The 22,562-nt window shown below is 50.7% G+C and overlaps 1 protein-coding gene across 2 annotated transcripts in view; it reads right to left on the reverse strand.

The window, feature by feature from the left end:
• Positions 1–1,048: 1,048 nt before the first annotated feature.
• The window catches only part of TNFAIP2 (TNF alpha induced protein 2), a 28,727-nt gene continuing 7,213 nt past the window's right edge, over positions 1,049–22,562 (reverse strand). Inside the window, exons 2-13 of one of the 2 annotated variants that reach the window (XM_038752117.1) lie at positions 21,730–21,926; positions 21,255–21,585; positions 18,955–19,600; positions 16,078–16,192; positions 13,807–13,929; positions 12,581–12,681; positions 8,494–8,592; positions 7,091–7,217; positions 6,600–6,722; positions 5,599–5,754; positions 4,352–4,473; positions 1,049–2,211 (exon numbers count right to left, since the gene is read on the reverse strand). In XM_038752117.1, coding sequence (XP_038608045.1) covers positions 2,070–2,211; positions 4,352–4,473; positions 5,599–5,754; positions 6,600–6,722; positions 7,091–7,217; positions 8,494–8,592; positions 12,581–12,681; positions 13,807–13,929; positions 16,078–16,192; positions 18,955–19,600; positions 21,255–21,585; positions 21,730–21,822 — 2,178 coding nt within the window. In that variant the 5' untranslated portion in view covers positions 21,823–21,926 and the 3' untranslated portion in view covers positions 1,049–2,069. The remainder of the gene's footprint in view (positions 2,212–4,351; positions 4,474–5,598; positions 5,755–6,599; positions 6,723–7,090; positions 7,218–8,493; positions 8,593–12,580; positions 12,682–13,806; positions 13,930–16,077; positions 16,193–18,954; positions 19,601–21,254; positions 21,586–21,729; positions 21,927–22,562) is intronic. The other variant, XM_038752126.1, reaches the window with a different exon arrangement.

The raw sequence follows: 22,562 nt of genomic DNA on the forward strand, positions 1-22,562 counted from the left end.
CCTTTGGCAGGGAAATGAGGAAAATAACAAAATGGCATATCCCCGGGATGAAGTCCAGGGGGAGGGGGAGGAGTTGTGAAGGGTAGGGGTCTGCCTGGACCTCTCCACCCGTCTGCCAGGTCCATCCAGAAGCCGAAGAGCTGCAGAGCTGAATGCCCAGCAGTTGGGAGCAACACGGTTCCCTTTGATGCCCCGGGACCCCGCCCCTTCCCTCAGCTGCCGGTCTTTTCTCTCCTCCCCCTCCAGCCTTCATCCAGAGGGGCCTGGCTCAATTTTCTGACTTTTAGTTCTCTCTCCTGGGCTGAAGCAGGAGGGACTTGGGGTAGTCATCTGGGAGAACTTCCCAACTGGCCAAGGTGAGTTTGGCGCAGTCCTAGGTAGAGGCAGGGGGATGGACTAGATGACTTCCCAGGCCCCTCCCTCTCTGTCTCCAGGAGAGGAAGAATCTCATTTCCCTTTTGGCAAGTCAAATCAGGTGGGTCCATTCACTCTCCAGTTCTGCTTTCTATGTCCATGAGGCCGACCCAACCAGCAAGTCTCCTTTCTCCGGCTCGTATCCCCTCCTGCAGGAACTCCTCGGGCAAAGAATGAGACCCGTCACCCCAGTCACGTCAACTCGCTTTTAATACCAAACTATAAAAACAGGTCCAGTTTTCACTGCATGGAACTACATGCCAAGGACCATACAATATACACAATTTACAGTTGAGTGAACCAACATTGACATATGTACAATACACGACTGGTCAGAGCTCCTTATATGGAGCAGAAGACAGGGCTGATCTGGCATTTTTCACAGCGCAGACAGCCTGGAGCTGGGTCTTCTGGGAGAAAATACTGATACAGTGCAACGCAGGCCAAGAGACACTTCTCCAGCTCACCTCCTGGGAACGGCATTGACGGGGGTGGCAAACCCCAACAGGGCATCCCTGGTACCATCTTGAAATACTCTGCTTGGGGGACCTGGGATGCAAAGGTCCAACCACCTCCCTCTGCCCCCTCACTCCTCCCACATCCCCTCCCTGCCCCCAACCCCGCCACAGGGGAATGCTTCGGCCAGATTCTTAATCCTCAGAGCTTGAGGGCACCTCCAAAACATCTCCCAGGACTCCAGAGAGGGAAGAGGAAGGTCAAAGATCATCTTCTTCCCATCCCTGGGGTGCCCCAAAGTCACCTTGGGATTTATGGGCCAAGATCCAGTGCTCCTAGACTCCAGATCCTGGATGCCGAGGCCACACTGCTGTGGGCTGGCCCCAGGGAAGTCAGGCACAAAGTTGGACTTCTGATTAATCTGAACCTATGTGAGCCCTGGACCATCCTATGGGAGAGGGAAAGGAGGCCTGGAAAGAAGAGGAGGATTGGTGTGGGGGGCCATTTATATGAGAGCGACCATGGAGGGATAAGAGGGAGAAAGGGATTGGAATCGGAAGAGCTTGGGTTCCCAGGTCTTCCCTCCCCAGATGAAGGAGAGTGCAATCTGAGGAATCGTGCTATGAAATCCCAAGGATCTGGTCAACCTCACTGCCCAGAAGGGAATGCAACCTTTGAAGAATACTTGCAAATGAACTCTCGACTCTCCCTTCCAAAGGAGAAGTGATGCTGACAATTCAAACAGTGGATGATGCCCAACAGATTAGGTAATGTCAGGTCATGTCAGGGTGATGGGAGAGGTGGTCTTGAGTCAGCAGTACCTGGAGTCCTCCTCCAGAACGGATGGAGAGGGCTGCAGAGTGGGCAGGGAACTGAGGCCAGGCAGGTTTCCAGCCGGTGAGAGTAGGAAGGAACAGTGAAAGGAGGCAGATAGTCCTCAAAATCGGACACGACCACTTAGAAGTGGCTGAAGCTGATTTCCCTTCAAGTTGGGCAATCTCTTGTCCTGGCCCTGACCCCTCTTGGAGTCGTACACGTTTGAGCTGGCTGAAGAGTTCCCCCGGTGTTCTTCAGCTGAGGATTCGAGGATCAAACTGGGCTAAAGGATGGGCAGGACCAGGGCCCCTTGCTGCAAGTGTTTACTACAAGTTCACCCGGTGACCGACTCCAGCAGGAGAGCTAAGGGTGGGCGGAGAAAGCTAACCGACCTTAATAAAGGAAAATAAGGCCTTGGAAGGATCTGTAGGTTTGGGGCTGACTTCCAGGATGCTCTTGATGCTTTTCACGTCACTGCTTGACAGGTTCCCCTTGATGGACAGGATGGCTCCCAGGTGCGCTTTGCTATTATAAAGAAAATGGAGACAAGGTTAAAGACATCTCCACCCAGAGGCCTCTGGGAGCGAGGGCCTCTTCTTCAGAAATACCAAGTGTTGATCCAGGCTGAAAATAGTCCTAGGCCCACACTCTGAAGACTTGAAAAATAATAGTAATAATAATTGTGGTACTTGTTAGGTGCTTACTACTGTTTTAAGTGCTAGGGTAAATGCCAGATAATCGGGTTGGACACAATCCCTGCCCCTTGAAGGAAACCGGGCAGCAGGTCTAATGAAACTCAGGCAGGGGGACACAGAATGTGGCTTGCATACTGCTCCACAGTCCTCTTCAGTCCAATTGTGAACATCCTCACTGTCTCCAGGGCCTAAAGGAAACCAATTACCCTCTGCCTCTTTTCTATTCAGTGTAGGATTGGTTTCAGGGGTCTCTACATTTGGGGAACCCTCTGAGGTTTCATGCAGGAGAGGATTCAACAGGAAAATCAGCCAGGTTCTTATACCTGGGCTATGGAGCTCCCAGAAGCCTCCAGGGAAGGGGACGCTCCTTCAACCCCAAGAGCATCAATCAATCAATCAATCATATTTATTGAGCACTTACTGTGTTCAGAGCACTGTACGAAGCGCTTGGGAAGTAGAAGTTGGCAACATATACAGTCCCTACCCAGCATCCTGGGAGGGTGCATCAGTGGGTAGTAGATTGTGGAAGGACAGACTGCTTTCTGACCTCAGTGGAGAGACAGATGTCTATATAAGTCCTAGGGCTTGAGCAACCTCCTGCCATTACTTGCCCCAAGGAAAAAACCTGAGGTCTGAGTGGCCCCCTGGCTCAGGGCTGTCCCCGGCTGCTGGAGGGTCAGAGGTAAAGTCAGTGGCCAGCTGGCATTGTGCAGGGCCCTTGGCTCCTGCAAAGGGGATTTTGGCATCTAAATTGGTAGGGAGGGCAAGAGCGCCAGCAGCAGCTGCACCCTAAGTGGCTATTTCCGTTTTGTCATCATCTGTTAAACTGTTGGCTCTGGGTAGCTTGTGGTTGATTTGGCGGGCAGACCCCCTCATAGGAGCTAGAACCAAAACACAGATGAAGATGGAGGGGTGGAGGCCACATTGCCTAATAATAATAATGGTATTTGTTACTATGTGCCAAGCACTGTTCTAAGCACCGGGGTAGTTACAAGGTAATCAGGTTGTTCCACGTGGGGCTCACAGTCTTAATTCCTATTTTACAAATGAGGTAACTGAAGCACAGAAAAGTTAAGTGACTTGTCCAAGGTCATACAGCAGACAAGTGGCAGAGCTGGGATTAGAACCCACATCCTCTGACTCCCAAGCCCGTGCTCTAGCCACTAAGCCTTTCTACATGTTGGGAGTCCCATTCCCCTCCTGTCTGTGGCTTCAAGAGCCAAGCAGGCCTGGGGCGGGATGGGTGGGGAGGGGTTGAAGGTAAGGGAGGGGAGGTGGGCCTCTCAAAGCCACCCTGCCCCATCCTCTCCCCGCCTCACCCAGCCTCAAGCCATTCCCCACTCCCCACTCCTGAGGGCTTAAAGTCAGAGCTCACCTCCTCCAGGAGGCCTTCCCAGACTGAGCCCCCTCCTTCCTTTCTCCCTCCTCCCCCTCGCCTTACCTCCTTCCCCTCCCCACAGCACCTGCATATATGTACATATGTTTGTACATATTTATAACTCTATTTATTTATTTTACTTGTACATATTTATTCTATTTATTTTATTTGGTTTGTATGTTTTGTTTTGTTGTCTGTCTCCCCCTTCTAGACTGTGAGCCTGCTGTTGGGTAGGGACCGTCTCTATATGTTGCAAACTTGTACTTCCCAAGCGCTTAGTACAGTGCTCTGCACACAGTAAGCGCTCAATAAATACGATTGAATGAATGAATGAATGAAAGAACTGGCAGCCGATTTCCTGGAAACCCAATGGAGCAAGAGGGAAAGGCAGAGACCAATCCACTTCTCTCAAGTCACTGCCTGATTTTCTTCAGGGCCCCAGGGAGAGAGATGGGGCCCAGGCAGTGGAGGGCTTGGAGTCTGGACTTTCTTTTCCATGGCTGTCTTAGAGGGAATCCTCTAAACTGCTGGCTCACCAGGCTCTGTCTCCACGGGCCCAGGTGGGAGAAACCACGGACCCCACCCTCCTCACCTGAAATCTGGATATCTCTGCACAAACGTCGCCACTTCCATCTGGATAGCACTCAGGTCCTGGAGTCGGATGATCTCGGCCAAACTGCGGAGGACTGGCTCCAGCCAGCTGCCCAAAGATCCCTAGGGGGAACCAATAGGTCAGCCTGGGACCCCAGGCCTGACCCCACGCCCCCCTCCATCAGGGCAACCCTAGAGACTGCTTCTTGAAGAGTTCCCCTCTCTCCCTCCCTCGATGGTTCCCATCAGTGGGGCAGAGACCATAGGCAGGGTGGGCGGGATCATAGCCGCACCCAGGCGATAAGGGCGTAAGTCGGAGTTACGGGATGTGAAAGAGCTTGAGCTGAATCGTGGCATCACCACCCCCATCCAACATAGCTCCCGGCTCCTCAGCACTGACCTCTGCGACCCCCTCTAAGCACGCCCTGCCTCCCCTTTCCTGGTGGCTTCTGGGGCCCCCGAGGATGCATTGTTTCCCGGTCTGGAGATTAGCCATCGTGGTGAGGCAGGAAACCTTCCCAGAGGCCCTGGAACTCTGTCCTGCCACCACATCCATCTGGTTTCACTATGTCTGGACTGGCTCCAAGCTGGAAGCTCACCTTAAAGCCAGAATGATGGCTCACTGATTGGGGTGGGCCCAGCAGCGTGGCTCAGCGGAAAGAGCCTGGGCTTGGGAGTCTGAGGTTGTGGGTTCTAATTCCGACTCTACTACTTGTCAGCTGTGTGACTTTGGACAAGTCAATTTCTCTGTGCCTCAGTTACCTCATCTGTCAAATGGGGATTAAGACTGGGAGCCCCACGTGGGACAACCTGATCACCTTGTATCCCCCCCAGCACTTAGAACAGTGCTTCACACATAGTAAGCGCTTAACAAATACCATCATTTAGCCACTCCAAATCCACCCCATTGGGAATTAGAGGAGGCTCTCTCTCTCTCTCTCTCTCTCTCTCTCTCTCTTTTTCTCTCACTCTCTTTCTGGTCCCTCCCATTTTCCTCCACATATGGATGCCCACCTCTCATTCTGCCCTCCTGATGTGCTTGGGTAAAGGAACGATTGTTTCACCCCATTTATCAGATGAGGAAACTGAGCAAAGCATAATAACCTGCCCAAGGTTTACCAAAGGGGCAACAGCAGAGCTGCTCTCTGAAACCAAGCCGCCGTACCAGAGGTCCTCTGGCACGGACCCCATGGGAAGACCCCCTCGGGACCCTCGGATGGAACTCAGTTCCACCCACTGCTCCCTTACGTTCTCCATGCAGAAATCCTGAAGGGCCTGCGAGTTGCTCGTGATCTGCTTGGCCAGCTGCTGCTGCTGGTCTGGGGATTTCAGCACAAACCGCTTCTTGCAGAGCCTCATGATGTACTCCTTTACCAGGTGCAGGTGGAGCCTCTCCATGATGGTCTGTGGTGGGGGGGCGGGGAGAAGAAGAAAGGGGTCAGCCATCCTGGTGGACAGAGGGGTGGACCGGAGGGGTGCACCCGCTGACTCCCAAGCAAGGAAGGATAGAGGGGGGATCAGAGTCCAGTCTGGGTACCTTTCCCAAGAGAGAAAGAAGCATACAGTGTAGCCTAATGGATAAAGCAGGGGCTTGGGAGTCAGAAGGACCTGGGATCTAGTCCCAGCTCTGCCAGTTTGATTGCTGTATGACCTAGGGCAAGTCACTTAACTTCTCTGTGCCTTACCTCATCTGTAAAATGAGGATTAACACTGTGAGCCACACATGGGACGTGGACCGGATTAGCTTGTATCTGCCTCAGCGCTTAGTTCAATGCCTGGCACATAGTAAGCACGTAACAAATACCATTAGAAAAAAAGAGAGCACGCCCAATACTCTAACCCTACAGGTCCACTGGACCAGCCCCTTGTTCCCAATCATGTTTTGGATGGGGGAGGAGGAGCGGGTGGAAGAAAGGGGAAGCCTAAAGGGAAAAACATTGACGCTACAGAGTCCCACAAAGGAGGAAGGGCTTTTTTTGTGTGTTTTTTTAAATACTTGTTAAGTGTTTATTATGGGTCAGACACCATATGAAGTGCTAGAATAGATACGAGCTAATCAGGGTGGCCACAGTCCCTTTCTACAGCCGAGGTAGGCGAGGCACAGAGAAGTGAAGTGGTTTGCCCAAGGTCCCAGAGCAGACAAGTGACACAGTCGGGATTAGAACCCATGATCTTCTGACTCCCAGGATCGTGCTCTCTCCACTTCACCATGCTGCTTCTCTTATATTGATTCCAGAGTTCTGTCTCACCTGGCGGTAATGGGAGAGAAGAGTCGTGAACTCCGGGATATGCTCCCCTGCGGTTCTAAGGATGTCTTCCAGGGTTCCTTCGTTTGCTGTCCATTTGTTCTGCTTGAACCTCTTGAACAGTGGCTGAGGAAAGAGGAGATTTATGGTTCATTCCATGTTGGGATAGCCTTCCCAGTTCCAATAAACAGCCATGAGTGAGGAAACTGAGATCTCAGGATAATAATAGGCCAGGACCCTCAGGCTCTGCCGTGGAGGGGGGTTCTTGGAGTTCCATCAGGGACTGGGAGAAGTGGATAATCATTTTTTTTCCAGGTTGCGGTCTGAGCCAAACAAGCTGCCGATTCTCAATATAGCTAAGCGTTCGGCCCGTCTCTCAGATTCACCAGAATTCTGCTACTTTCCACGGTGCCCTGCAGCCTCAGAAACTTTGGTATCTCCACCCCTACCCGGGAAAAGTCTCAAAGTTCAGTGGGCCAACAGGAGGAAAATACCTTTAACTCCAGAAACAGATCCTGAAGCAAGACTTCAAACCCACTGTTTTCGACATCATCCAGTGGGGTGAAAATGTAAGCCGGTGGGGTTTTCTCGAGTGATGAGGTGATTCTCTTAATGTAGTCCCTGGAAGGCAAATGGGAAAAAGTCAGCTTTCTTGGTTTTGCAGCAGTCCCACAGAGAAAATCAGTCTCTGGCTCAGGAGCTCAAATCCACCGTCCCTGCCATCAGAAATAATGTAGGTCTCCAAGACTCAACATTCAGACAAGAACTCCGTCTCTTCTGGCCCAATTCCCCTCCTGATACAAGGGGAATTCGTGCAATGTGGGCATGGGGGAGGGAGTACAATTACTGACAGTTACTTCCGCAAGTAACTTTGGGCTGGAACTCCCTTCCCCTGTCATATCTGACAGACCATCATTCTCCCATCTTCAAACCCCCCGCCCCCCCAAAATCCTATCTCATCCCAGGGGCCCATCTGACCTCTCATTTTCATCCCTACATGGGTCCTCCTTTCTGCTTTCTTGGGTTCACTTGGGTCTGTAACCTTTAAACACTGAAACTGTCTCCCAGCCCCATAACACTTATGTACATAATCCATAAACTTGGCCACTTCCCCTATCTATAATTTGCTTTAATATTTGCCTCCTCCATTAACCTGTGAGCTCCTTGGATCTCTAGCCCTTCTCTATCCCACCCTCAGCCCCACAGCACTTATGTACAGATCAGTAAATTATTAATTTGTATTGATGCCTGTCACCCCCCTAATAATAATAATAATAATGGTATTTGTTAAGCGCTTGCTATGTGTAAAGCACTGTTCTAAGCACTGGGGAGGTTACAAGGTGATCAGGTTGTCCCATGGGGGGCTCATAGTTTTAATCCCCATTTTACAGATGTGGTAACTGAGGCACAGAGAAGTTAAGTGACTTGCCCAGAGTCACACAGCTGACAGTTGGCAGAGCCTGGATTTGAACCCATGACCTCTGACTCCAAAGCCCATGCTCTTTCCACTGAGCCACGCTGCTTCTCTAGATTGTAAACACTGTGGGCAGGGAACGTGTCTATCAGCTCTGTTATATTGTCCCCTCCCAAATGCTTAGTACAGTGCTCTGCATGCAGTAAGCACTCAATAAACGCCAATGATATCGGACCCCCCAAGCGCTTAGTACAGTGCTCTGCACAAAGTAAGCGCTCAATAAATATGATTGATCGAGTGACTGATCCTTATGAGCAGGGATCGTGTTTACCAGTTCTGTTACATTGTCCTCTTCCAATTGCTTATTAAAGTGCTCTTCACACAGTAAGTGCTCCATAAATACCTTTGATTGTCTGACTGACAATTCATTGGATAAGCATCTGTTTCCCCTTCACCCTGCTAGCTGTTTTCCTCCCAGCATACCTGAAAGCCAGGCAGTTGTTAATGTTGGCAATCACGGTGGCCTTGTAGTGCTTCTGCTGCTTGCACTTCTCTTTAAAGTCTTCAAATGCTGTCTGGTAGCTAAAGAAATATTTCACAACAAACCCAAATAAGTATCACTGGATTCAAATGGGCTCAGGCTGGACCTCAGCTGCCCTTTTCAATAGCATTAGGGACTATCACATTCCCACTGGCCTCTCTCCTGATTTGTCACTGAGACTCTCAAACCAACCTCCTCCCTGCAGCGACCCCACCTTGCTGTCCACCCCACCCCCCGCAAAAATTGAGGGGATTTCCCAGGCCCTTGCTGCAGCCCAAGCCTTGAATCATCATCATCATCATCATCATCAATCGTATTTATTGAGCGCTTACTGTGTGCAGAGCACTGTACTAAGCGCTTGGGAAGTACAAGTTGGCAACATATAGAGACAGTCCCTACCCAACAGTGGGCTCACAGTCTAAAAGGGGGAGACAGAGAACAAAACCAAACATACTAACAAAATAAAATAAATAGAATAGATATGTACAAGTAAAATAAATATATAGAGTAACAAATATGTACAAACATATATCCATATATACAGGTGCTGTGGGGAAGGGAAGGAGGTAAGATGGGGGGATGGAGAGGGGGACGAGGGGGAGAGGAAGGAAGGGGCTCAGTCTGGGAAGGCCTCCTGAAGTAGGTGAGCTCTCAGTAGGGCCTTGAAGGGAGGAAGAGTGCTAGCTTGGCGGATGGGCAGAGGGAGGGCATTCCAGGCCCGGGGGATGACATGGGCCGGGGGTCAATGGCGGGACAGGCGAGAACAAGGCACGGTGAGGAGATTAGCGGTAGAGGAGCGGAGGGTGCGGGCTGGGCTGGAGAAGGAGAGAAGGGAGGTGAGGTAGGAGGGGGCAAGGTGATGGACAGCCTTGAAGCCCAGGGTGAGGAGTTTCTGCCTGATGCGCAGATTGATTGGTAGCCACTGGTGCTGTATTCCTGAAAGTGGTCTAGGTTTTCTCTCTCTGATGGTTTTCCTTATAGAAACAAAGGGCACAGTTCCCACTTGGGGCTGGAGGGATATTTGCCCCCCACAAAATCTCAAAATCCTCGGCCTTTTCCTCTCCATCTAAACTGCTATGGTGTTAATCTAAGTACTTATCCTACCTTGAATACTGCATCAGCCTCCTCTATGACCTCCCAGGCTCTTGTCTCTCCCCACTCCAGTCCCTGTTTCACTCTGCTGCCTGGATCATTTTTCTACAGAAATGTTCAGTCCATGTTTCCCTGCTACTCGAAAACCTTTAGTAGTTGCCCATCCACCTCCGCATCACACAAAAACTCCTCACCAACAGCTTTAAAATACTCAATCACTCTGCTATCGCACTTCGCTACTCTCCAACTACAACCCAGCCCACAGACTTTGCTTCTCTAAGGCTAATATATTCAGTGTACCTCTATCTCGTCTATCTCATGACCAATCTCTTGCCCACTTCCTGCCTCTCATCTGGAATGCCCTCCGTCTTCATAACCGACAGACTATTACTCTCCTCACCTTCAAAGCTTCACTGAAGACGCATCTCCTTTTAGAGGCCTTCTCTGCCTAAGCCCTCATTTCCTTTTCTCCCTCTCCCTTCTATGTCACCCTGACTCCCTTTCTTTATTCCCCTCCCAGCCCCACAGCACTTATGTACACATCTGTAATGTATTTCTATTAACGCCTGTCTCCCTCTCTAGACTGTAAGCTCTTTGTAGGCAGAGAACATATCTGTTATATTGTTGTGATGAACTCTCCCAAGTGCTTAGTACAGTGCTCTTCACACAGTAAGCACTCAATAAATATGATTTGGAGTGGGCACAATAATAATAAATATTGATTGGAGTGGGCACAAATGAGGTGTGTTGTGGGGAGGGGAACTCAGATATCATTTCAGTTCCAGACAGAGACCAAAACTAGACCTGAAGATCTCAAGAGTGACTCAAATGGCTACTGTAGTGGGGAAGAGTGGGTTCTCCCAGAGAATAACAAGCAGTTCTAAGAATGTGAGGTGAATAGAATAAGGGAGGAGCAAAGGAAATCTGGGCAGGAAGGAGCATTTCTGGCCTGGGGCCAGTCAGGAAATCCAAAAGTAAAGAGTTCTACGGGAATTGAGATGATGCTGGCCCATGGAGGGACTCCCCCAGGGACTCTGGCTGACTCGGCCAAATGCCCTGCCCGACTGAGATAGGAACCTCCCTTAGATGGATTGAGAAACCCGGGGAAGAGCTGGACGTGTCTAGAAGGAAACTGGGATTTATGACAGCTTAGTCCTGGGTGTGATCCTGACTAAGCCCTCCTTTCCTCTTCTCCCACTCCCCTCTGTGTTGCCCTGACTTGCTCCCTTTATTCATCCCCCCTCCCAGCCCCCGAGCACTTATGGACATATCTGTCATTTATTTATTTACATTAATGCCTGTCTCCCCCTCTAGACTGCTAACTTATTGTCGACTGGGAATGGGTTGTACTTCCCAAGCGCTTAGTACAGTGCTCTGCACACAGTAAGCGCTCAATAAATACGATTGATTGATTGATTTATTGTTGTATCGTACTTTCCCAAGTGCTTAATACAGTGCTCCACACACAGTAAGTGCTCAATAAATATGATAGATTGGCTGAATGGATGAATGTCCTGGGACTACAGGATGGAAGAGAGCCCCAGCCACCCAGGAAGCAGCGTGGTTTAGTGGAAAGAGCACGAGCGGTCATGTATTCTAAACCTGGCTCTGCCAGTTGTCAGCTGTGTGACTTTGGGCAAGTCACTTCACTTCTCTGAGCCTCATTTACCTCATCTGTAAAATGGGGATTAAGACTGTGAGCCCCCCGTGGGACAACCTGATCACCTTGTAGCCCCCCAGAGCTTAGAACAGTGCTTTGCACATAGTAATTGCTTAACAAATATTATTATTATTATTATTATTATTATTATTATTATTATTATTATTCTTATTCTCTGGGCCTCAGTTCCCTTATCTGTAAAATGGGGATTAGGACTGTGAGCCCCATGTGGGACAACCCAATGACCTTGTATCTCCCCCAGAACTTAGAACAGTGCTTGGCACATAGTATAAGTGCTTAACAAATACCAATATTATTATTATTATTATTATCTTGTATCCCCCCAGCGCTTAGAGCAGTGCTTTGCACATATTAAGTGCTTAACAAAGGCCATTATTATTATTATTACTATTATTATTATTCTCTGGGCCTCAGTTCCCTCATCTGTAAAATGGGGTTAGGACTGTGAGCCCCATGTGGGACAACCTGATGACCTTGTATCTCCCCCAGCACTTAGAACAGTGCTTGGCACATAGTAAGCACTTAACAAATACCATTATTATTTTTATTATTATTATTATTATTATTATTATTATTATTACTTTGTATTCCCCCAGCACTTAGAACAGAGCTTGGCACATAGTAAGCGCTTAACAAATGCCATTATTATTATTATTGCTATTATTAATAATCCCTTCAGGTGTTAGCTCCCCCTGGGCACTGGAGGATCCCAGGATGCCAGAGTCCCAAACAGTTATTGGGGGACCCTATAATAATAATAATAATAATGGCATTTATTCAGCACTTACTATGTACCAAGCACTGTTCTAAGCGCTGGGGAGGTTACAAGGCGATCAGGTTGTCCCACGGGGGGCTCACAGTCTTAATCCCCATTTTACAGATGAGGTCACTGAGGCCCAGAGAAGTGAAGTGACTTGCCCAAAGTCACACAGCTGACAATTGCCAGAGCCGGGAGTTGAACCCATGACCTCTGACTCCAAAGCCCGCGCTCTTTCCACTGAGCCACGCTGCTTCTCTCACGAGATTACCAGGGGTAGTATCCTCAACATCTGGGACCCCAGAAGGGAGGTGGATGGTGGGGTAGAGCTAAAGGGCTGGCTAAGGCTGATGGACAGTGCTTTCCCCCCCGGGACAGGCCGACCACTGAAACAATGCCCACCCATGCCCATCCCAGCCCCTGTCAGATTCCTCATAGCTTCGCTGCCAGAGGTGTGAGCTGGCTGAGCCATAGCCCGGGCCCCAGCGGACCCTCTTACCTTCTCAGGAACCCTGGGAGCTCAATCAGCAGCATGTGCTTCATCTGTTTGCCCAGATCTGCGTTGAGGTCCTCGGCCTTCTTCTGTCTGCTGGACATGATCTAGGGATCCCAGCGCAGAATGGGTGAGGCCCTTGGGTCCCTTGCTGTCCCCAACCCAATCCCGACAGCGGCAGGCCAGAATGGAGGTTACATCCTTCCAAAGAGACTCCCGGGACAGCCAGGCAAATTAAAACCTACTTGGCACCAAACCATTCTTTCCAGTGAGATGTGAGGGTCTGGGCTGTAAGCTCGTTATGGGCTGGGAATGTGTTTGTTTATTGTTGCATCATACTTTCTCAGGCACTTAATATAGTGCTGTACATACAATAAGTGCTCAATAAATATGACTGAATCGTGGCTCCGCCACTTGTCTGCATTGTGACCTTGGCCAATTACCTCATTACTGTGTGACTTTGGGCAAGTTACTTCACTTCTCTGGGCCTCAGTGACCTCATCTGTAAAATGGGGATTAAGACTATGAGCCCCCCGTGGGACAACCTGATTGCCTTGTAACCTCCCAGCGCTTAGGACAGTGCTTTGCACATAGTAATGCCTCAGCTACCTCATCTCTAAAATGGGGATTAAGATTGTGAACCCTATGCGGGACAGGGACTACGTCCAACCGGATTAGCTTGTATCAACCCAGCACTTTGTACAGAGCCTGGAACATAGTAAGTGCTTAACAAATACGATTAAAAAAAAAGGGCCTGTCTGACACAATCTGATCTTATCTGTGTCCAGGTCATTAGGTAGGAGTAAGAGGGACAGGAAGGAAAGTGGAAAGGAGGACCTTGTTTAGGGATCGGATCTGCCTAGAGACAGGGCAGGATTTTTTTTCCCCCTCTTAAAATCTTGGAACTGAGGCCAGGGGACGGTGTAGACTTGCCCCCCGCAAAAGCTCCTTGTGGGCAGGGGTCATCCCTATCAAATATGTGGTACTGTATTCTCCCTGATGCTTAGTACAGTTCTCTGCACACACTAAGTACTTAATAAATACCATTGATTGATTGAGGAATTCAGTGTTTAGGTCTGGTGCTTGGGGGAGATTCTCTTTTCCCTCCCAAACCCCTGGCTGCCCCCGATTTTCCGCTGGTGCATTGAAATCCCCCCAGTCCCATTTCACCCGCCTGTCTCTGCTCCTCCCTCACTCCGTGCCCAGCCCAGCCCTGTCCATCCTCCCCTTACCTGGATGATGTCAATGGGTAATTCACTGTGGTAATGCCCATCCAGCTTCTGTGGTGCTTTGTCCTCTGACCAGTGCTTCACCTCCACCTCCAGCCCTTTGGCCATCAGCAAGTGGACATTTGCCTGACGGGGGAAGCAGACATCTAGTTGGCATCTCCTGTCTTGAGTAGAGCTTGTGGAGGGGACAGAACAGCCTCGGGCTCGAGCTGTGCCAGGGTGGTTCTGAGTTGCGGGAATCTGACCGACTTGCCCTTAGTGGGGCCAACGCAGTGACAGGAGAGCTGGGAAGGCTGGATCGGGCTCAGTTTGGGAGACCTGAGCTGTCAGCCACATCTAGACTGTAAGCTCCTTGAGGACGGGAAATGTGTCTGCCAACTCTGTTATATTCCACTCTCCATGTTTCTCCACTCCTCAAAAATCTCCAGTCGTTGCTAATGCTACTTCCACATAAAATGTTAATTCCTTACCAACCCCTTTAAAGCACTCAATCACCTTACCCCCTCCTACCTTGCCTGGCTGCTTTCCTTCTACTACACAGCCCACACAATTCGCTCCTCTAGTGTAAACTTACTTCACTGTACCTCAATCTTTTCTATCTTGCTGCTGAACTCTCACCCACATTCTGTCTCTGGCATGGTACACCCTCCCTCTTCATATCTGACAGACAATCGCTCGCCCCAACTTCAAAGACTTATTGAAGTCACATCTCCAAGAGGCCTTCCCCGACAAGACGCTTATTTCCTCTTCTCCCACTCTCTTGCGCATCGCCCTTGCACTGGGATTTGCACCCTTTATTTACCCCTCCCTCAGCTCCTCAGCACTTATGTACATATCCATAATTGATTTACATTAATGTCTGTCTCCACCTCTGGACTGTAAGCTCTTTATGGACAGGGAACGTGTCTAACCAACTCTAAGTGCCAAGTGCTTAGTACACTGCTCTGCACACAGTAAGCACTCAATTAATACAATTGATTGATCAGTCTGCACACAGGAAGTGCTCAATAAATACAGTTGATTGATTGATTGAGCTGCTCTGCTTTGGTCGGAGAGGGAGGAGGGATGATGGAGTGGGGGTTTCCATCTCCATATTGCTAGGATTCTCCCTGGGATTCACAGCTTTCTGCCCTGGAAATTAATTTTCCCTTCTTTGGCTCCTAGCTGTGGGATCTCTGCCACTTCAGTTCACATCTCCAGGAACCTGCGCTGCCATGGAAATGTCCCTAGAGTTCAATCGATCAATCAATTAATCAGTGGTATTTAATGAGCACTTGCTGTGTGCAGACTACTGTGCTAAGCACTTGGGAGAGTACAATACCACAGAGTTGGAGCAGAGACTCCTCTGGGCTGCTCTCCTGGAGTTTCCCTTTCCCATTGACTTGAGACTAATAACCTCAAATATGTCTAGCATTGCTACATCCATGATCTCATTCTTTCCTCATGCCATCTGTGGAGGGCAGAGAGAGACTGGGATCATTCTTCCCTCTTTTCTAGTGGAAGAAATTAGAGCCCAGAGAGGGTAAGTGATTCATCCCAGATAACACAGCAGACCAATAGCAGACTCGATCCTTGACCCCTGGTCTTTGAACTCCCAGGGCCTGAGTTCTTTCCACTAGGCATCACTGCCCTCCCATGCCCTCCGTCATCCTGGCTCACCCCTTGCCCCAAGCGGGGCTGGCCCGCTCCGTGACTGAGAGACGTCTCTGTTTCCAGACAATCTCAAATTGCAACCCGAGTTTCCTTTCTGGGGAGGATTCGATTCTGGCTTTCCACTCACTGAATTAAAACAGGAAATCCGAACCGCCGGCTGGGAGCTGTCAGGGCATGACACTTGACTAGGATCCTTATTTATCAGAGGCTCTCCAGAGCCCTCCTGGAGCCAGGGGCCAGGCTTGTGGAGGGGTTGTGGGTTGGAGAGAGGGAGAGGCGGCCTATTGCTGAAGGAGTTGGCAGACCATCTCTCTCTTCCCAATGAAGATCCAGAATTCCCACCTGAGCTATGGGGACTTGTACTTCCCAAGCGCTTAGTACAGTGCTGTGCACACAGTAAGCGCTCAATAAATACAATTGATGATGATGATGACTGCTGGTGTTTCCTGACCCCATTCCAGGCGAGAGGTCGAAACTTAGGGATTGAGGCCAAGCTTTGCTCCTCACCTCGTAGGGGTCTGAGAGGGGCTGGGATGGTTTCCTCTGCTCAGACCCTGAACCTGTTCTCTGCCACCCTCCCACCCTCCCCGCCTCCCCAAGGCTGGCCAGACCAACTCTTACCTTCTCATTGGACAAGAAAGTGGCTTCCAGCTGGCGGATCTGTCTTGGGGGCAAGAGGCTGTCGAACCCGGCCCCCTTCAGTTCCCCTGCCAAGCCTGGGTGGTTGAGGATTTCCCTGAAACGGAAAGGGATAATGGCAGGAGGTGGACCCCAGGGCAGGTATTTGTGGATCTCAAGACAGAAAGGGCTTCCCCTTGATGGGGGTAAGCAATCAATCAAACCAGGGTAACACTTCTCTGAAACCCAGGGACTTGCCAGGCTGCCTCTTCATCCATGACCTGCCCCCCCAGTAGCCTTTCCTAGGCCCTTAGGGACCAGTTCTATCAGAGGCTTCTTAATAATAATAATAAAAAAAAATAATAATGATGGTATTAGTTAAGCACTTACTACGTGCCATTCATTCATTCACTCAATCGTATGTATTGAGCGCTTACTGTGTGCAGAGCACTGTACTAAGCGATGGGGTAGATACCCGGTAATCAGGTTGTCCCATGCGGGGCTCACAGTCTTAATCCCCATTTTACAGGTGAGGTAACTGAGGCACAGAGAAATTAAGTGACTTACCCAAAGTCACACAGCTGACAAATGGCGGAGCTGAGGTTAGAACCCACGACCTCTGACTCCCAAGCCCGGGCTCTAGACACTAAGCCACACTGCTTCTCTAGCCACGCTGCTTCTTGAGGGTGAGACCTCTTCCCTCAACTCGAATTTATGTAATTTATGGATTTATATTACTGTTGTCTCCCCCGGACCCGGACTGTAAGCTCTTTGTGGGCAGGGAATGTGTCTGTTGTTATATTTTACTATCCTACCAGCTAAGTACAGTGCTGTACACACTGTAAGCACTCAATAAGCATGCTCCACTGACTGACTGTCTGACTGACTGGCTTTATGTGGCAACCCTGCCCGCGGGGATGCTCTAATCTGGGCCTGGTGGATAGAGGGGGAACAAATTAGGGGCAGGGTCCCATGGAAGGAATTAGTCAGAAGGCAACAGTCCAGGGCAGAAGCAGGGGCCATTCCTGACTGGGCTGCCTCGAGGGGTCCCAGGGCGTTGAAAGGATATGGAGTTTGATATTTTTAGGCTGGTGACCCCCCTGCCCCATCTGGATTTCCGGTGGGGTCTGATCCTGCCATTGTCTCCCGGGTGGCTGAAGCCGTGGGGATGGACCGATGGCAGGATACAGCTCTGTGTTCTGGATTGTCTGAAGTCAGGGAGCATTCCGGCTCTTCCCTTCCCAGCTACAGGAGAGCCATAGTTCTGTCGGTCCAGAGGAATTGGACCTCTCCAAGGGTAGACTTGGCAGAGGCCCTTAATTGGAGGGCTGGAAGAGAGGGAAAGGTCAGCTTGGCTTAGTAACGAAAGCACGGGCTTGGGAGTTAGAAGGACCTGGGTTTCAAACCCGGCTCTGCCACTTGTCTGCTGTGTAACTTTGGGCAAGTCACTTCCCTTCTCTGTGCCTCAGTTACCTCATCTGTAAAATGGGGATTAAGACTGTGAACCCCATATGGGACACGGACCGTGTCCAACCTGATTATCTTGTATTTTCCCCAGTGCTTAGTACAGTGCCTGGCACATAGTAAGCCCTTAACAAATACCATAAAAAAATCAATCAATCAATCAATCGTATTTATTGAGCGCTTACTGTGTGCAGAGCACTGTACTAAGTGCTTAAAAAAAAGCGCTAAAAAAAGGGCCAGAGGACCTGGGTTCTAATCCCAGCTTTGCTACCTGCTTTCTGTTTGATCTTGGAAAACGTTTTACTACTCTGTGCCTCAGTTTCCCGATCTGTAAAATGGGGATTAAACACCCTTCTCCCTCCTACTTAGACACAATCCCTGCCCTGGGAGGCTCACAGTCTGATGTGATTATTTCGTATCTATCCCAAGGCTTGGCAGAAAGCTTTGTGCCAAGCAAATGTTTAAGGAACACCACGATGATTCTCTTCCGGGTATTGGTCTTCGAGGGCTCAAGAGTAGTAAAGGCCCAAGGTTGGGTTGGAAGAGGAGGGGAGCTAGGCCATGGGGCATCTTGGGCTACCTCCTCCCACCTTCCAGCAGCGGCTCTGGGCAAAGGGGCAGTAGCTATGGAGAGCAGTCACTCAGAGGGGCTTCTGGGCATTTGGAAATCAAGTCCAAGTACAGGAACTAACAAGAGGAGAGCAAAATTCACGGAGGAGTGAGGGTTATGGAGTTCAAGAGAAGAGCTATGAAGGGCTTGACAGCCCTAGCCCGGCCCCAGGCTTTCCCGAGACCATGTCGGGTGGATGGGGTCTCTCTCTGGGGAGGGTAGGTCCTCAGCAGCCTTCAGGGGCATGCTTGACCATCCCCTTTACCATCACGGACTCTGCCCCCACTCCCCACTCTCCAGGGAGAACCCAACTGTTGAGATGGACTGGGCCAGGAGGCATCAGAGAAGCAGCGAGAAGCACGGGCTTGGGAGTCAGCAGTCATGGGTTCAAATCCCGGCTCCGCCATTTGTCAGCTGTGTGACTTTGGGCAAGTCACTTAACCTCTCTGTGCCTCAGTTACCTCATCTGTAAAATGGGGATTAAGACTGTGAGCCCCATGTGGGACAACCTGATTACCTTGTATCCCCCCCCAGCGCCTAGAACAGTGCTTGGCACATAGTAAGCGCTTAACAAATGCCATCATTATCATTATTATTGTTATCAGAGTTTGAGTGGGCGAGTGGTTCAGGAGGCTGATCTCTGTTGGGGAGGATGGATTGATCGGGGGGTGGGACCCGCCTGTGGGGTTGGACCAAAGTCCCCTCTTTCTACTCCTCCTGAAGGGTGGCAGCAGAGCTGCGGAGGGGAATTCAGTGACCCTCTCTCCCCCCACGCCCCCAAGCCCAGTCCTGGTGGTCCCACTTACTTGGGGTAAAGGCTCTGCACCCAGGAGAGGAGCAGGTAGGTGTCGTTGTCCCCCAGCTCAAACTGGGCCATGAGGGTCATCTGGGCCGAGAAGTAATTGTGGTAGCAGGCGGCGTAGGTGTGGAACACGTCGAATTCTTCCGGGAAGTACTGCCTCACCTGCCCGGCCACGGCCAGGAGGTCATCCTTCATGGTCAAGCCCATGTGGAGGAAGCTCTGGGCCGCCTCCGAGAGGCCTTCCCTCCCGGGCGCAGTGGCCGGTCGCACCATGCGCTCTTCCACCGACTTCTTCACCGCCTCCCTCCAGAGCTGCTGCCACCCGCGGGGCCGGGTCTTGGCCAGCTTCCCGGCGGGCGAAGAGGCCCCTTCGGCGGCGTACCTCCGGTCCTCCTCCTCTTGCTGGGCGATCACCTCGGCCGCCTGCTGCAGGCGCCGGGGGTCCGTCTTGGCCACGGCCAGCGCGTCGCCCGCCACGGCCAACACCTGGCCTTTCAGCAGCTCGTACAGGGCCTCCACCTTGCTCAGGTCTCGGATGAGCTCCTCCTCGCTCCTGCCGTCCACCGGCCGGTTCAGCTCCCGTTCCAGGGCGAGCAGGTGCCCGGCCACCTCCAGCCTCTTGTTCTGGATGTCCTCTCTGATCTCCTCCGCTGCAAAAGGGAGAGGCGTCAGACAGGGGTGAAACGGGTGGGAGAGCAGCGTGGCTCAGTGGAAAGAGCCCGGGCTTTGGAGTCATTAGTCAGGGGTTCAAATCCCAGCTCCGCCACTCGTCAGCTGGGTGACTATAGGCAAGTCGCTTAATCAATCAATCAATCGTATTTATTGAGCACTTACTGTGTGCAGAGCACTGGACTAAGCGCTTGGGAAGTACAAGCTGGCAACATATAGAGACAGTCCCTACCCAACAGCGGGCTCACAGTCTAGAAGGGGGAGACAGAGAACAAAACCAAACATACTAACAAAATAAAATAAATAGAATAGGTAGGTACAAGTAAAATAAATAGAGTAATAAATATGTACAAACGTATATTAACTTCTCTGTGCCTCAGTTCCCTCATCTGTAAAATGGGGATGAAGACTGTGAACCCCCTGTGGGACAATCTGATCACCTTGTAACCTCCCCAGTGCTTAGAACAGTGCTTTGCACATAGTAAGTGCTTAATAAATGCCATTAAAAAAAACGGTCAGCCTGTCAATCCTATTTATTGAGTGCTTATTACTGGGCGCAGAGCACTGTACTGAGTACTTGGGAGAGTTCATTCATTCAATCATATTTATTGAGTGCTTACTGTGTGTAAAGCACTGTACTAAGCACTTGGGAAGTACAAGTTGGCAACATATAGAGACGGTCCCTACCCAACAGTGGGCTCACAGTCTAGAAGAGTGCAATACAACAGAGTTGGTAGATGCATTCCCTGCCCACCGTGAGCCCACACTTCTAAGAGGACTGTTTTCCCTTCTACATAATAATAATGATGGCATTTTTTAAGCGCTTACTATGTGCCAAGCACTGTTCTAAGCGCTGGGGTAGATACGAGGTAATCAGGTTGTCCCACGTGAGGCTCACAGTCTTCGTCCCCATTTTCCAGATGAGTTAACTGAGGCACAGAGAAGTTAAGTGACTTGCCCAAAGTCACACAGCTGACAAGCGGCGGAGCGCGGATTAGAACCCATGACCTCTGACTGCCCAGCCCGTGCTCTTTCCGCTAAGCCGCACTGCTTCTCAGACTGTGAGCCCCAAATGGGACAGGGACTGTGTCTGATCTTCACATATTGTAACTACCCCAGTACTTAGCACAGTGCTTGCTTGGTCCATAGTAAATGCTTAACAAACATTATTATGTTTATGATTATTATTTGTTACCTCTCCCTTTCCTATGCCAGTTTTTAATGATATCTGTTAAGCACTTACTATGAGCCAGGCATTGTTCTTAGCAGGGGGACAGATACAAACTAATTGGGTTGAACAGTTGGACACAGTCCCTGTCCTACATGGGGCTCACAGGATTAATCCCCATTTTACAGAAGAGGGAACTGAGGCCCAGAAAAGCGAAAGTGACTTGTCCAAGTTTACAGAGCAGACAAGTGGCAGAGCTGAGATCAGAACCCCAGGTCCTTCGGACTCCCAGCCCTGTACTCTACCCACTAAGCCACCCTGCTTCCCCTTGGCTTTGACTCCAACCCCCACCAAAATCCAGATCCCCCCATCTCGTCACTATTCTTCTAAAAACTGTCTTCAAACGTCCACGGTTCCAGAGGACCGAGTGAGCGTCCCTCCTCCCCGGCCTCCCGGGGCCGGCTCACCTGTCATGATCTGTCTGTCATTTTCCTGCTCCACTTGGATGGGCTTCTCCCTTGGTTTCCTTCCTTTGGAAATGGCTTTGAGTAGCTTTTTGCCAAATTTTTTCTTTTTCTTCTTGTTCGCCGTCGTCCCCTGCTCCTTGGACGGCGTTTGTTCCTCCGAGGAAGCCAAGGACCCGGTGCCCGATTCAGGGTCTGAGACGGAGGCCGATCTTCCGGGGGGGCTCCCGCTCGGTAGGGACTCGTTGTCCCCTGGAGATGCCTTGCCTGCTTCAGGGGAGTCTGGAAGGAGGAGCGTCAGCATCTTCAACATCTTGCCCGGACCCTGCAGCGCCTAGATGGTGGAGGGAAGAGCGGGGGCGGTCAGGCCTGGGGCCAGGAGGAGGGCAGCTGGGATGGTGGATTAAGCAACAGAAACTCGCCGGGGCCAAAAACGGCCGTAGACTTGGAGGAGGTCGGAGGGACTCTGCTCCCTGACCTTTGAAATGATCCTGCTCTTTCCTGGGAAATGATCCTTAGCTGTCCCCGTTCCGGCAGGATGGCGGCCATCTGGATGACTGGATCTGGCCATCTCGGACGGCCCCGTCCTGGTTTCGCTTGGGATCTCGATTTACTTGGGGATTGGCCCAACTCATCTCATCGGATCGATTGGAATTCCCCTCCCCGGGCCCTGTCCTGGAGTAGACGGGGGCCGAGAATAAGTAGGGGTGAGGAGACCGGGTTATAGGCAAGGCCATTTGGGCTTGGGTATGTGCCAGTGTGCATGTATGTGCCTAGATGTGTTTACATCCGATGTGTGCATGCATGCGTGCATGCTGGAGTGCCTGTAGTAATAATAACATTTATGGTATTGGTTAAGCGCTTACTATGTGCCAGGCACTGTTCTAAGCGCTGGGGTGGATACAAGCAAATCAGGTTGGACACAGTCCCTGTCCCACATGAGGCTCATAGTCTCAGTCCTCATTTTCCAGATGAGGGAGCTGAGTCACAGAGAAGTGAAGTGACTTGCCAAGGACACACAGCAGACAAGTGGCGGAGCCAGGATTAGAACCCATAACCTTCTGAGTCCCAGGCCCAAGCTCTATCCATTACACCATGCTACAGAGGGGAACGGTAGAGTGCCCCTCTAGATTGTAAACTCCCCGTAGATGGTAAACTCGTCCCTCCAGACTATAATCTGTCTGTGGGCAGGGAATATGTCTGTTATATTGTTATACTGTACTTCCTCAAGCACTTAGTATAGTGCTCTGCACACAGTAGAGAAGCAGCATGGCTCAGTGGAAAGAGCCCGGGCTTGGAAGCCAGAGGCCA

This window comes from Tachyglossus aculeatus, chromosome 1 (assembly GCF_015852505.1).
Source record: "Tachyglossus aculeatus isolate mTacAcu1 chromosome 1, mTacAcu1.pri, whole genome shotgun sequence".
NCBI lineage: Eukaryota > Metazoa > Chordata > Mammalia > Monotremata > Tachyglossidae > Tachyglossus > Tachyglossus aculeatus.